Source organism: Oncorhynchus gorbuscha, linkage group LG01, assembly GCF_021184085.1.
Source record: "Oncorhynchus gorbuscha isolate QuinsamMale2020 ecotype Even-year linkage group LG01, OgorEven_v1.0, whole genome shotgun sequence".
Taxonomy (NCBI): Eukaryota; Metazoa; Chordata; class Actinopteri; order Salmoniformes; family Salmonidae; genus Oncorhynchus; species Oncorhynchus gorbuscha.
In genome coordinates this window covers 19,176,801-19,192,387 of record NC_060173.1, presented here as the reverse complement: position 1 = coordinate 19,192,387, position 15,587 = coordinate 19,176,801, and the positions used below count along the sequence as shown (strand labels likewise).

Sequence of the window (15,587 nt, the reverse complement as noted above, 5' to 3'; positions counted from 1 at the left end):
TGAGTTGGGATGTGTGTGTGAGTTGGGATGTGTGTGTGAGTTGGGATGTGTGTGTGAGTTGGGATGTGTGTGTGAGTTGGGATGTGTGTGTGAGTTGGGGGTGTGTGTGTGTGTGAGTTGGGGTGTATGTGTGTGTGTGTGTGAGTTGGGGTGTATGTGTGTGTGTGTGTGTTGGGGTGTATGTGTGTGTGTGTGTTGGGGTGTATGTGTGTGTGTGTGTGTTGGGGTGTATGTGTGTGTGTGTGTGTTGGGGTGTATGTGTGTGTGTGTGTGTTGGGGTGTATGTGTGTGTGTGTGTGTTGGGGTGTGTGTGTGTGTGTGTGTGTGTGTGTGTGTGTTGGGGTGTGTGTGTATGTATACACACAATGTATACACACAAAATTCTATTGGTTGCAAGAATTTTGTATAATAATTTCGAATTGAAAAAAAGTTCTGAATCAGATGTTTTGGGAATCAGGTCATAAACCATGTGGCATGGAATTGGCACATCAAAAAAATGTTTCCCAACTATTTTGCAATCTATATGACATAGCGGTCATTTTTTGGGGTCCTGAAATGAAACTGGTATATTTTTTCATTTATCACAATTTCCCTTAACCAATTTTGGTCTTTAATGCGGCCAGACAAGTTCCTTCTCCCCCTTCCCTCTTCCATTTTTTGCAGTAATGCTGCATTTAGTTGGTTGTAATTTTGGGTAGAGCAGACTTTTCCATGTATTTTGTTAGCTGCATGTGTGAAATACAGTGCATTCGGGAAGTATTCCAGATCCTTCCAATTTTTGCATATTTGTTACGTTACAGCCTTATTCTGAAATGGATTAAATTGTTGTTTCTTTATCAATCTACACACAATACCCCATAATGACAAAGCAAAAACAGGTTTAGACATTTTAGCACATATAAAAATTAACGTAAGTATTCAGACACTTATGATATTTGAAATTGAGATCAGGTGCATCCCATTTCCATTGATCATCCTTGAGATGTTTCTACCTGTGGTAAATTCAATTGATTGGACATGATTTGGAAAGGCACATACCTGTCTATATAAAGGTCCCACAGTTGACAGTGCAAAAACCAAGCCATGAGGATGAAGGAATTGTCCGTAGAGCTCAGAGACAGGATTGTGTCGAGGCACAGATCTGGGGAAGGCTACCAAAACATTTCTGCATCATTGAAGGTCCCCAAGAACACAGTGGGCTCCACCATTCTAACATTGAAGTTTGGAACCACCAAGACTCTTCCTAGAACTGGCCGCCCGGCCAAATGAAGCAATCGGGTGAGAAGGGCCTTGGTCAGGGAGGTGACCAAGAACCCAATGGTCACTGTGACAGAGCTTCAGAGTTTCTCTGTGGAGATGGGAGAACCTTCCAGAAGGACAACCATCTCTGCAGCACTCCATCAAATCAGGCCTTTATGGTAGAGAGGCCAGACGGAAGCCACTCCTCAGTAAAAAGCACCTAAACAAGATGATCTGGTCTGATGAAACCAAGACTGAACTATTTGACCTGAATACCTAGTGTCACGTCTGGAGGAAACCTGGCACCATCCCTACGGTGAAGCACAGTGGTGGCAGCATCATACAATGGGGATATTGGGTTATTCCGCAGCAGCGACTGGGAGACTAGTCAGGATTGAGGGAAAGATTAACAGAAAGATGCTTGATGATGTGCAAGTAGAGATACTGGGGTGCAAAAGAGCAAGATGATAAATAATATGGGGATGAGGTAGTTGGGTGTGCTATTTACAGATTGGCTGAGTACAGATACAATGATCGGTAAGCTGCTCTGACAGCTGATGCTTAAAGTTAGAGGGAGATAAGTCTCCAGCTTCAGTGATTTTTGCAATTTGTTTCAGTCATTGGCAGCAGAGAACTGGAAGGAAAGGCAGCCAAAGGAAGTGTTTGCTTTGGGGATGACCAGTGAAATATACCTGCTGGAGCGCGTGCTACGGGTGGGTGTTGCTATAGTGACCAGTGAGCTGAGATCAGGCGGAGCTTTACCTAGCAAAGACTTATAGATGACCTGGAGCCAGTGGGTTTGGCGATGAATATGTAGTGAGGGCCAGCCAATGAGAGCATACAGTTGAGAGGATCTGCAGAGAATGGGAGAACCTCCGAAAACAGGTGTTCCAAGTTTGTGGCGTCATACCCAAGAATACTCGAGGCTGTAATCACTGCCAAAGGTGCTTCAACAAAGTGCTGAGTAAAGGGTCTGAATACTTTTGTAAATGTAATTTGTTTTTTGCCAACAATTCTAAAAACTTGTTTTTGCTTTGTCATTATGGGCTAGTGCATGTAGAACGATGGGGGGGGGACGACGACGATTTAATCAATTTTAGAATAAGGCTGTAACGTAACAAATTATGGAAAAAGTCAAGGGGTCTGACTGAATGCACTAACTCCATCAGTCCCATTTACAAAGATTAGTTTTTAAAAAGAATCTTCCTAAAATTATGTTTTAAAAAAAATAAAAAAGATTGTATATTTGAGTTTTACCATAATATTTGTTTTAATATTTGTTCTGTCTTTTCTGGTGGATTAAACTGAAATTGGTAGATCAGACTTAACACGCTCCTCAGATACATGCTCATTAACACACACTACATGCACAAACAACCTGTGTTGTCATTGTGTATAATAAGGGTCATTACGCATGAATGATCAAATAGCGTATGTAAAATCTTTACAGTTCGATAGAGTTGAAGTAACCAGAATCATGTTTTATCAGCAAGAGAGCAGTTATAATGCGGTCTATCCCAAAAAGTAACCTTGTCCAAACACAAATCTAATTCAATTGTAGACAACTCTAGACCAACACAAAAATGAAAAATATTCTTCCCAGAGAACACCAGCTCCCTCTAGTGTGTGTGAGATTTCACTTCAGCTTTTAAATATTTAATTTAACTCCAGATTCTCACGCAATAATTCAAAACCATCAGTGTACTGTCATTTTTCCTCATTGGGATTATTAATGAAGTACATTACCAGAGCACCATAGGCCCCAGCTGCAACAGCTCTCTATGCATTGCAGTGAACGTTCTATCACTTTTACAAAACACAAATATCAGAGCTAGTAACACCACAGCAGGGAATAAGAAGGGGTGAAATGCCTGTAGGAGGATAAGGAGGTGATATAGACATGATCCTTATATCCGTCCTGTCAGATAATCAACAGCAGAGGTGGTCTACTCACTAGCACGGATCTTCCTCTTCCATCTGCTGTTCCCAGATGGGAGGGATGACATGGTACTGGAATGTTCTGCAGGGAGAGTGGACAAAACCCGTATCACAACACATACACTATTGATCTGCGTCAACACTACTGTGGCAACACATTTAACTGGATATCTGTCAAACAATGATAAACTATAGTTCTACATTTACAAGTTATATAAGAGAATGAGAGGTCTCTATACAGTTTTAGGGTGCTAGGCAACTACCATTCAGCCATGGGGTGGCGTCGCACACCTTTCAACTGAGCCCAGCAAATGAGGCGTGGAGAACAGAACAGCTGTGGCCTATTGACAGCCAGTAGACAGCCCTATCTGTGCAGCCGGACAGAATGTTCAGGCCAGTCCCAGTGCTCAGCGCTCCCCATGCCAAGACAAATAATCATTTAATGTGGGAGAATGGCTTCGTCTGCCCCGCCCAGATTTCAGAGCCTTAACTGGAGGACTGGGATCTCACACAAGGGGAAACAGAGGACTGCAGGCTGTCCTAAATCACTCACTCCCTCAGACCCTAATAAACAAAGTCTACATAGCTATATGGATGGAATCATATCCTACACGCTCTAGACATCCAGACTGACGCCTGTAATGATGCTGGGAGAGAAGTTAGGCTGCTACAAGGCCAATGCTGTTGGCGGCGAGAACAGGGAAATATCTACAGTTGAAGTCGGAAGTTTACATACACCTTAGCCAAATACATTTAAACTCAGTTTTTCACAATTCCTGACATTTAATCCTAGTAAAAATTCTGTGTCTTAGGTCAGTTAGGATCACCACTATTTTAAAAATGTGAAATGTCAGAATAATACTAGAGCGAAGTCTTCTCCTTGTAAGTGCTGAAATTTTAGAGGGACTGCCAGGTCTTGGTAGATTTGCAGTGTTTTTCCATTTCAATATTATCGCTTGCACAGTGCTCCTTTGGATGTTTAAAGCTTGGGAAATATTTTTGTATCCAAATCCGGCTTTAAAACTTCATCACAACAGTATCTCGGACCTGCCTGGTGTGTTCCTTGTTCTTCATGATGCTCTCTGCGCTTTTAACGGACCTCTGAGACTATCACAGTGCAGGTGCATTTATACGGAGACATGATTACACACAGGTGGATTGTATTTATCATCATTAGTCATTTAGGTCAGCATTTGATCATTCAGAGATCCTCACTGAACATCTGGAGAGAGTTTGCTGCACTAAAAGTAAAAGGGGCTGAATAATTTTGCACGCCCAATTTTTCAGTTTTTGATCTGTTAAAGTTTGAAATATCCAATAAATGTCGTTCCACTTCATGATTGTGTCCCACTTATTGTTGATTCTTCACAAAAAAATACAGTTTTATATCTTTATGTTTGAAGCCTGAAATGTGGCAAAAGGTCGCAAAGTTCAAGGGGGCCGAATACTTTCGCAAGGCACTGTATACCTGCTGGAGCGGGTGCTACAGGTGAGTGCTGCTATGGTGACCAGCGAGCTGAGATAGGGGACTTTACTTAGCAGGTCTTGTAGATGACCTGGAGCCAGTGGGTTTGGTGACGAGTATGAAGCGAGGGCCAGCAAACGAGAGCGTACAGGTCGCAGTGATGGGAAGTATATGGGGCTTTGGTGACAAAACAGATGGCACTGTGATACACTGCATCCAATTTATTGAGTAGGGTATTGGAGGCTATTTTGTAAATGACGTCGCCGAAGTCGAGGATCAGTAGGATGGTCAGTTTTACAAGGGTATGTTTGGCAGCATGAGTGAAGGATGTTTTGTTGCGAAATAGGAAGCTAATTCTAGATTTAACTTTGGATTGAAGATGTTTGATATGAGTCTGGAAGGAGAGTTTACAGTCTAACCAGACACCTAGGTATTTGTAGTTGTCCACATATTCAGAACCGTCCAGAGTAGTGATGTTGGACGGGCGGGCAGGTGCAGGCAGCGATCGGTTCAAGAGCATGCATTTAGTTTTACTTGCATTTAAGAGCAGTTGGAGGCCACGGAAGGAGAGTTGTATGGCATTGGAGCTCGTCTGGAGAGTTGTTAACAGTGTCCAAAGAAGGGCCAGAAATATACAGAATGGTGTTGTCTGCGTAGAGGTGGATCAGAGAATCACCATCAGCAAGAGTGACATCATTGAAGTACACAGAGAAAAGAGTCAGCCCAAGAATTGAACCCTCTTGCACCCCCATAGATACTGCCAGAGGCCTGGACAACAGGCCCTCCGATTTGACACACTGAACTCTATCAGAGAAGTAGTTGGTGAACCAGGCGAGGCAATCATTTGAGAAACCAAGGCTATCGAGTCTGCCAATAAGAATGTGGTGATTGACAGAGTCGAAAGCCTTGGCCAGGTCAATGAATACGGCTGCACAGTATTGTTTCTTATCGATGGCGGTTAAGATATTGTTTAGGACCTTGAGCATGGCTGAGGTGCACCCATGACCAGCTCTGAAACCAGATTGCATAGCGGAGAAGGTATGGTGGGATTCAAAATGGTAGGTAATCTGTTTGTTCAAAGACCTTAGAAAGGCAGGGTAGGATAGATATAGGTCTGTAGCAGTTTGGGTCAAGAGTGTCCCCCCCTTTGAAGAGGGGATGACCACAGCTGCTTTCCAATCTTTGGGAATCTCAGACGATACGAAAGAGAGGTTTAACAGGCTACTAATAGGGGATGCAACAATTTCGGCTGATAGGTGATTGTAGCCCAGGAGTGGCTGATGGAACTCTTCAGCTGGCTAGCTCCGGAATAATTTATGTTTGCTCCGGAATCGACGTAAGCCGATAGTCACACGGATAGCAGCTAGCTAGCTGCGAGATCCAGGTGTAAATGTCCAGAGTTTTCGGTTGAAATCCAGGGATATGGAGAGAAAAATAGGTCCAGTATGATCTGGTCTGAGTGTTTTGAAGTAGATTTTTTGGAAAATAAAATATAAAAGATATGCGAAGAAAGATGTACAAAATATATATATATATATACACGACAAGACGAGGACAAAGTACGTCTGACTGCTATGCCATCTTGGATTATATCAACATAATTTTCTTTCCTCGTGATGCCATCCATTTTGTGAAGTACACCAGTCCCTCCTGCAGCAAAGCACCCCCACAACATGATGATGCCACCCCCGTGCTTCACGGTTGGGATGGTGTTCTTCGGCTTGCAAGCCTCCCCCTTTTCCTCCAAACATAACAATGGTCATTATGGCCAAACAGTTGTTTTTTTTGTTTCATTAGACCAGAGGACATTTCTCCAAAAAGTACCATCTTTGTCCCCATGTGCAGCTGCAAACCATAGTCTGGCTTTTTTATGCCGGTTTTGGAGCAGTGGCTTCTTCCTTGCCGAGTTGCCTTTCAGGTTATGTCGATATAGGACTAGTTTTACTGTGGATATAAATACTTTTGTACCGGTTCCTCCAGCATCTTCTCAAGGTCCTTTGCTGTTGTTCTGGGATTGATTTGCACTTTTCGCACCAAAGTACGTTCATCTCTAGGAGACAGAATGAGTCTCCTTCCTGAGCGGTATGACGGCTACATGGTCCCATGATGTTTATACTTGTGTACTATTGTTTGTACAGATGAACGTGGTACCTTAAGGCATTTGGAAATTGTTCAAGGATGAACGAGTCTTGGCTGATTTATTTAGATTTTCCAATGATGTCAAGCAAAGAGGCACTGAGTTTGACGGTAAGTCTTGAAATATAGCCGCAGGTACACCTCCAATTGACTCAAATTATGTCAATTAGGCTTTAGAAGCTTCTAAAGCCATTACATACTTTTCTGGAATTTTCAAACTGTTTAAAGGCACAGTCAAACTAGTGTATGCAAACCTCTGACCCATTGGGATTGTGATACAGTGAATTATAAATTAAATAATCTCTAAACAATTGTAGGAAAAATGACTTGTGTCATGCACACAGTAGATGTCCTAACCGACTTGCCAAAACTATAGTTTGTTAACAAGAAATGTGTGGAGTGGATTAATTGACTCCAACCTAAGTGTATGTAAACTTCCATCTTCAACTGTATGGCTGAAGCTAGGGGAAAATCAGAGTAATGCGTTTCTCATGTGGGTGAATGTCAGGGAGACTTCACACCTTTCTTCTCCTGTGCAGAATCTTGTGGTTTGACAAATGTATCGGAGTTGGCACGTTTCTTCGAGTCAGCACTGTAAAAAGACATTGACAACACACAAAAACAATGAGCAATGGCAAAGGACACATTGAGGGTAGTGCTGTAGTAGTGGACTCACGTCCTGTTGGAGTCAGGCAGGTCCACTGTGCCCATGGCCACCTCAGGCACCATGCGGGTGTACAGTCCATTCATCAGACCTGTGCATCTGTAGTGACGTCCTGAAAATGTAAATCTTATTAGGCCAAATTCACATACTACATTATTGCTATTTATGACACTAAGTGTACTCCAACAAACTGAGACAGCTAGGATGGTTACAAAGCTACTGCTCTTACTATGTGTAAATGTGTCTGCCTCTAACTGGTTAGGTCACACTACCAGGCTGCATTACTGCTTTGGAAATAACAGTGCCAACATGCTACCTTACTTTATACATTTGCAGTCAGCATGCAATAAAAGTCTGATCTATACATCTGTAGACACACAGGTATAAATGGAGAGACTTAGTAAAAGCATTGTGTTAAAATATAAATCAACATGTAAGGAACACCAACCATGTGATATGGAACAAAAGTGAACATTCATGCTAGTGATTACTCACAGAACCAAACTGAAGCCATGTTGATCATTGTTTCATAGATTCTTTTGAGAGTACATTTCATAATGAAAAACCTATACAAACATTATCTAGAATTCTACGTAAATGCTTTGGGCATGCTCTGCATCTGAATCAGTAACTGAATGGGTTGGTTAGGTTGTGTAGTATACCATGGTTATGGATGTGGGTCTAATTGTTGAGGCAACACAGCTTCAACACAAACAATAGCCCACTTGAGGTGCTGAATCATTATGAGTTTAGGGCAATTACCCAAATAATACTGTTGATGTCACATTGTGTTTGGATTCCAATACAACATTTTAAACTCTGACCCAGAAATGACCCAGCGATGACCCAAACAGAAAGATGAGAAAGACCCAAAAAGAGAAACCCATAAAGTGAAAGGGTGCGTGTAATAATATTATATTACTATAATATTACTATAATTTGAATTCAGTTCATAGTGGAGACGCTTTTGCATTGGGTCTAATGTATGGTTTTTGTTGTGACAATAAGTGACCGTGCTATTTGGGGAAATCAAATAAAAGGAACTGCTCCCTAGAAGTGTCACTCAGTCCCCCCTAAAAACACATGACCGACTGGGGAATGAACAGGGCTGAGCAATACTGTCCAGGGAAATTCAAGTGTGGTTAAGTGCGTGGGAATGTGCCAATCAGCAAACATTTTTTTTGCAAAATTGAACATTTCAGTTGTTAATTCTGCTGTTAATTTGAAAAATCTATAAAAGTTGGTAAATTTGGCTAATTTGTTTTAAAAAAGTATGGGAAGAAGCAAGTAACTTATGTAATCAAATACATTTATTTATACTTACAGCTTAAATAGCATAAATTAAATCAAAACAGTTTATTCACTGTGGAAAAATACAAGATAGCAAATGAAATCTTATAAACAACTAAAATGTACAACAAAATATTCTGGAGCAAACTTGCAGAATTGTGCCCCCAAAAAAACAGGATCTTGTCATGAGGGCGGCAGGGTAGCCTAGCGGGTAGAGCATTGGGCTAGTAACCGAAAGGTTGCAAGTTTGAATCTGTCGTTCTGCCCTGAACAAGGAAGTTAAACCACTGTTCCTAGGCAATCATTGAAAATAAGATTTTGTTCTTAACTGACTTGCCTAGTTAAATAAAGGTAAAATAAATTAGCAATGAGCTCAGCTTTGTGTTAGGAGGAACATGAGAGTCCTTGAGAAGGTTTCTGAATGATAAGTGCCTTCTGCAACAGAGAATCACAGGGGGACAGACGTGGAAATGGAGGTTATTATCAGATGGGGCAGACAAAAAGACTTGAAGAAACTGCATGCCAAAAACTCAAGACCTTCAACACGTTGTGCGTTAGAGAGGTCAGAAAGAACAGCAAGTCTCAGTGGGTTAGCTTGGAAGAATGGAAGGCTTTTGAAACATACTCAATTATTGAACAAATGTGTGTCTAATGGAATGAACCTGTTGCCATACACAGGACCCATGCTGCGTTCTCAACATGAATGGTTAAGGAGTGGTCACAAAGAGCCATGGAGGCAGCGAATGCAAAGCAACCATATTGATCATGAGACCCAAGTAGGACATCACCTTCCTGCCATAATGATTCAGCCTGTGACAGGCTGTGCGCGTGTGCGTACCGTGGGATTTATTTAAGATACCAATCATAGGTTGCAGTAATGGAATTTGAAACAGAAGAATGAAATGTGAGAAATATGAAAGGGAAAACATGACCTAAAAATATTAAGAATCACAAATCAAATAAAAGCTTTGTTGCAACACTTAGCAATCCTTTTGAAAACCAGTCATAACTGTACTACCAGACCAAGCTATTGATTCAGAACACTTCAGAACTAACATTCCTGGGATCATTTGCATATTAGAATATGTGCAAAAATGTTCATCAAATCCAAGTCTTGTGATCCAAGCAGCACAAAAGCAAAGAACTATACCTAAATATTTCAAAGAAAAACTCTTTCTTTGGATGAATTTGCTACATTACCTGGTGCCAGAGATAAACATGAGGATCCTCTGTGTTTACAGACTTATTTAATATTTTACAACAATGAGAGTTTAAATCAGATTAATCTAAAATCAAAATGTGTCCCATTAAACTGCATTAGAAAAATCGACCAAATAATGGTGTGAAAAAAGATTCTAAAACAAAAATATAGCAACAAAATTACATCCGGAATCATCTTAGAAAAAAAGCTAGTGAGATGCAAAAATAGGGTTTGCCATCTCCATTACGCACCTCACAGGAGCAATATAGCAGTGTAGTTCAAAAACAAGCAGGACTCCGTCCAACAGACTCCACAAAACACAAGCACACCAGGCACTACACACAACCTTAGCAGTCCTGCCAAGTGAAGTCAAGTGCTTTTAGTGGATCCTTTTTGGATTACACATTTTTAAAATAATTTTACCCAAAACTAAGCTTGGGAATACTGAAATAAAAGATTAAGAAATTGAGAGGATGCATGAAGTTGTCCAATGTTAATGGGATAATTAAGGATTTTGGCCCTTTTTCTACTTCCCCAGAGTCAGAAGAACTCGTGGATACCATTTTTATGTCACTGTAGTTTGAAGGAAGTTGCTAACTAGCACAATGACTGGAAGTCTATGATAACTGATAGCATGATTTCAAGATTCCATAGGCTTCCAGTCATTGTGCTAATGCTAGTGGAGCATTGGCTCGCGAAACTACCTCGAACTTCCTTCATATTGGAAGGAGACATAAAAACGGTATCCAAAAGTTCATCTGACTACGGGGAAGTGGATAAAGGACTTCATTGCCAAAACCCCAAAGTATCCCTTTAAGGACCATGCATCGCACTTGGTATAATACTTTCACGAACATGAAGTTTGTTTGTCATAAAATAAACTAAAGAATAGAAGACTTGAAATTGATCATTTTAGAATCTGCATAAAGCATTTGACATTGTGCAGACTGCTGTAGCTCAGGCACTTGCGTCAGAGTACAGTACAGTACAGCACAGCATTAAGTCCATGAGGCACCAGGCACTGCATCTCTAGTTGGCCCTGAGTCCTAGACGCTACTGGGCCCAGGGCAGTGGGCCTTGGGGCTGGGGCTCAGGCTCCATGTAAATCTGGCCCAGGAGCTCATGCAGCATGCTCAGTAGGGGCAGGCCCAAACTCAGCAGCTCGTACAGGAAGCCGTAGTCCTCTGAGCGATCCCTGAGATGGCGCCCCGTCTGACTGACTGCCCCATGCACCCAGCAGGCCAGCCGGTGGGGCATTCCACACACTGATTGGCCAGCGTGCAGCGGCCAGCGCAGGCTTCTCCTAAGGAAGGAACACAGGGTACCTGGCGGCTGGCTCTGCAGGCTGCCCGTGGTTGAGTTGGGGTCACTACCGTCCGGCGAAGAGGTCAGATGTCCCTGCTCCTTCTGTGTGTGATAGGCACAACATAACATTTAAATATCAGACTAAGTGGTGACTAAACACATAAATAAAATGTAAAAAAATATCAGAAATAACATAATTCCCAATTAAAAATGACTGTTTGGCTGTTACTGAAAGCTGTTTTACCGTTCTCCTCTGGAACTTGCTTGAAATTTGAAGCCTGGGTTTGCGCTGAGAATAGTGAAGCTTGCAATAAAACTTGCCTGTAAAACGAACATCAAATCACATACTAAAACACATGCCTGTTGTCACTAAATATCAAATAAATTGACAAACGGCTTCTGCCCCCGGGTGGAAAAAGAGGTTGGTATATGGGTGTGTCAGGATCATACCCTGTTTGGAGTTGTAGGCATGTCCGCCCAGGCGTAGTGTGGAGCTGCAGACGTCACAGCGGAAACACTCCCTGTGGAAGAAGTAGCCCTCAGCGCTGAGACGCTCCATCACATACACACGCTTGGAGCAGAAGTGACACATGTCACTGCCTCCAAGGTTCTGAGGAAACTCCTTCCTTCCAACACACTGAGGAGACAGCACAGGCAACAGCAGCAGGTTAGGGATATGGAGAGAACAGAATAGGCAAGCTGTTAGCGTAGTCGTCTCCTGCAAAAAATTAGGGAGCTTTGCGGTTGAGACCCATGTAAAAAAGTGAGCCATCGAAACCTTTTTGGTTCTACATAGCACCATTTCTTCTAGCAGTGTACAGTATTAGGTGGTGGTATGACCACCTATTAAGTTAACACATTAGGGTTACATGTTAAGGCAGGCAGTGAGATAGGACAAGTGAGGATTTCATCATTTTAGTTATTTATTTAACCTTTATTAAACTAAGCAAGTCCATTAAGAACAAATTCTTATCTAGAGTGACGGCCCACCCCGGCCAAACCCTAACCTGGATGACGCTGGGCAAATTGTGCTCCGCCCTATGGGACTCCCAATCACAGCCGGCTGTGATTCAGCACGGAATCTAACCAGGGTCTGTAGTGACACCTCTAGCACTGAGATGCAGTGTCTTAGACCGCTGCGCCACTCGGGAGCCCTCAGAGAACCATCCAGACTGAAGGGTAACACCAAGTACAATATAACCTAACCAAATTAGTAATAAGGCCATGAGGAATAAGTCATACCTTTCAATGGTCCCTGGTATTTTGAAGGCAAAAACTGAATAATATTTCATGAAATGGGAACTTAATTCCTGAGGTGTAATTAGTAGGGAATTTTCCCAGCAGTGAGAGATGATCATGATGAGGAAATCAACAATTCTCTGGACCATAGCAGAAAACTAGTCAAATACGGTAGCTTGGAAAGGCTCTGCACTTGCTTGCATTTAGCCTTTCCTGCATAATGTGGCAAAATGCTGTTTACCGCTCTAGACTTGAAGACCTGAAGTGGGGCAAAACCCTGTGTGAACAGACACCCACATGAGTGCATGGAGTTCCCATCGCAGTGGCCCCTGGAGGCCTTTACACAAAACACCATGGCTCATGACTGGAGAATTCACCACAAGATTCAGGTCAGAATGCTTGACAGTACACAGTCTCTATTTTCTACTAGTAACAGATTTAGTATCCAGAAGCAGTAGGCATGACTTTGTTGTTGTGTAGATGGCTACCAACACTCCTGAAGTTGGTATTAGAGGCCTTGGGCTGGTAATAGATATAGAGCCTTCTTTTGTTTGTGTGTGTCTTGTGACGTTTTTTCCCACTGGGCTGTGTTGGCACAAACACAATCGTTAGTCACACTGTGCTTACCGGCGATGCATTAGGCCCTGTGGTCAGTTTCAGAGGATGGCTAGAGTTTCAGCCCTAGCACCTATGCGAGACGATACCTTCCCAACTGTCCGCTAAACAGAGCCCAGTCAGAGGTCGAGGGAGGGAGCAGCATAGAGACAGACAAAAGGAGGAAGAGAGATGGGAAAGAAAGGATCAAGAAAGGATAGATCAAGGAAAATAGATTCATGCATTTCTACTCAGACAACAGAGAAGCAGAAATCATGCAGACAGTGAAATTGTTACTGCTACCTGTTTGGCAGGCTGAGAGGGCTCAGCTGGACAGAGTTCAGATCAAACAATTGTTTTTTGAATCATTCTACTTGGTGCAGCACTCTCATTGCACTAAAACCAATAAGAACACAGAAAAGAGTGAGTTGATTTAATAGACTTCACACTCCAAGAATCTTTTGTCTATTCTTACATTTCACATTTTTACTGATACCCGTTGGGCAGGCTAAGGGTTCAGCTTGATAACCCTCAGGTCAAATTATTCTAGTCTCAGCATTCCCATTGCACTAAAAGCAAAATAAAACATGGTCAGTGTGAGCTGACAGTCTCTTCTATTCTTACATTTCAACTGCAGAGAGAAGAAGTTTACTGATACTGGTTCGGTGGACTTTTAAACAGGTCAGGTTCATAAGCTTCATTCTGGGGTGGCAGGTAGCCTAGTGGTTAGAGACTTGGGCCAGTAACCGAAAAATCTGTTGTTCTGCCCCTGAACAAGGCAGTTAACCCACTGTTCCCCGGTAGGCCGTCATTGTAAATAAGAATTGTTCTTAAAACCTCTTGCGACGAGCAATCCCGTATCCGGGATCTTAAGTATAGCCTCAAGCTCATTAGCATAACGCAACGTTAACTATTCATGAAAATCACAAATGAAATGAAATAAATATATTGGCTCTCAAGCTTAGTCTTTTGTTAACAACACTGTCATCTCAGTTTTTCAAAATATGCTTTTCACCCATAGCAAAACAAGCATTTGTGTAAGAGTATTGATAGCTAGCATAGCATTAAGCCTAGCATTCAGCAGGCAACATTGTCACAAAAACAAGAAAAGCATTCAAATAAAATCATTTACCTTTGAAGAACTTCGATTGTTTTCAATGAGGAGAATCTGTTAGATAGCAAATGTTCAGTTTTTCCAAAAATATTATTTGTGTAGGAGAAATTGTGTAGGGGCGGCACAACACTTTCACCTTATACTCTTTCACTTGAGGAGTCTCGGACCCAGGGAACATAGAACGCAGGAGCACAGCCCTCTCCTTTATACTCTTTCACTTGAGGAGTCTCGGACCCAGGGAACATAGAACGCAGGAGCACAGCCCTCTCCTTTATACTCTTTTACTTGAGGAGTCTCGGACCCAGCGAACATAGAACGCAGGAGCACAGCCCTCTCCTTTATACTCTTTCACTTGAGGAGTCTCGGACCCAGGGAACATAGAACGCAGGAGCACAGCCCTCTCCTTTATACTCTTTCACTTGAGGAGTCTCGGACCCAGGGAACATAGAACGCAGGAGCACAGCCCTCTCCTTTATACTCTTTCACTTGAGGAGTCTCGGACCCAGGGAACATAGAACGCAGGAGCACAGCCCTCTCCTTTATACTCTTTCTGTTAAACTCCCTAGTCGTTAAGGTTTGCACTTTTTTCTGAAGAACAGCAAAAGTGTAAAGGAAAAAAAACTAGTGTGAAAATCAAACTGCAGGAAATGGATAAGTAAAAACAAATACTGAACAGCAATTATAATCCACAGTTAAGTTGATGATGTGGGGTATAAAATACCATTTAGCAATTTTGTATCTTTTGAACATTGGTGTTTTTGTTGGCGTGTTACGCAGTCTGCTTGTCTTTTGTGGCTAAGGCAGAATTGGATTTAACATGTTGAATGGGCTTCAATCCATTACCCACACAAGCATTGTTTTACTGTGAGTGTATGGCTGTGAATGGAGCGGACATTTTGTGTCCAGACAGATAGACCATGGGCTCATGGTCACCTGGTTCATCTTGTCCCCCAGCTTCTCTAGGCGCTGTCTCATCCCTGTGGGGTCAGGAGAGGGGTCTTCTGGGTAATCTACATCGTCTGGGGTTTCGGTGCGTGGAATCCACACTTTCTGCGCGCGGAGAGGCCTGTGTTTGATCCTCCTGTGAAGGACTCCAGGACCATGTTGGAATGTCAAGGGGAGTGGGTTGTGCCACGGCTGCAGGCTTTTCTAAGAGTCGCATTTAGATAGAAGGCTGAAAGCAGACGGACACACAAGGCAATGTGTAAAGAAGAATTGACCTCTAGCCAGTAGAGGGCGAACGAACCTCCATGGTCATCAATGTCTACAGTGAGTGGTGTAAAAAGGGTGTATTTTCAAAGACTCTTGTCCTAGACTATGGTGATTTTTAATCATTGATTATTTTGTTATCGTAGGCTATAGGTTAGGGATTTTTAAACAACATTATTGGGTTTATAACGCA

The 15,587-nt window shown here is 42.4% G+C and overlaps 1 protein-coding gene across 6 annotated transcripts in view; it reads right to left on the bottom strand.

Moving 5' to 3' along the window:
- LOC124034241 (protein-methionine sulfoxide oxidase mical2b-like) overlaps nucleotides 1–15,587 on the bottom strand; it is a 112,786-nt gene that overhangs the window by 14,567 nt on the left and 82,632 nt on the right. For 3 of the 6 annotated variants that reach the window (XM_046347155.1, XM_046347147.1, XM_046347164.1), the window contains exons 17-22: nucleotides 11,689–11,875; nucleotides 11,483–11,559; nucleotides 11,259–11,340; nucleotides 7,455–7,554; nucleotides 7,300–7,370; nucleotides 3,194–3,259 (exon numbers count right to left, since the gene is read on the bottom strand). In XM_046347155.1, the coding sequence (XP_046203111.1) occupies nucleotides 3,194–3,259; nucleotides 7,300–7,370; nucleotides 7,455–7,554; nucleotides 11,259–11,340; nucleotides 11,483–11,559; nucleotides 11,689–11,875 (583 nt within the window). Of the gene's footprint in view, nucleotides 1–3,193; nucleotides 3,260–7,299; nucleotides 7,371–7,454; nucleotides 7,555–11,258; nucleotides 11,341–11,482; nucleotides 11,560–11,688; nucleotides 11,876–13,104; nucleotides 13,468–14,217; nucleotides 15,360–15,587 lie in introns of those variants that run through there. The other 3 variants (XR_006838543.1, XM_046347175.1, XM_046347189.1) reach the window with 3 other exon arrangements.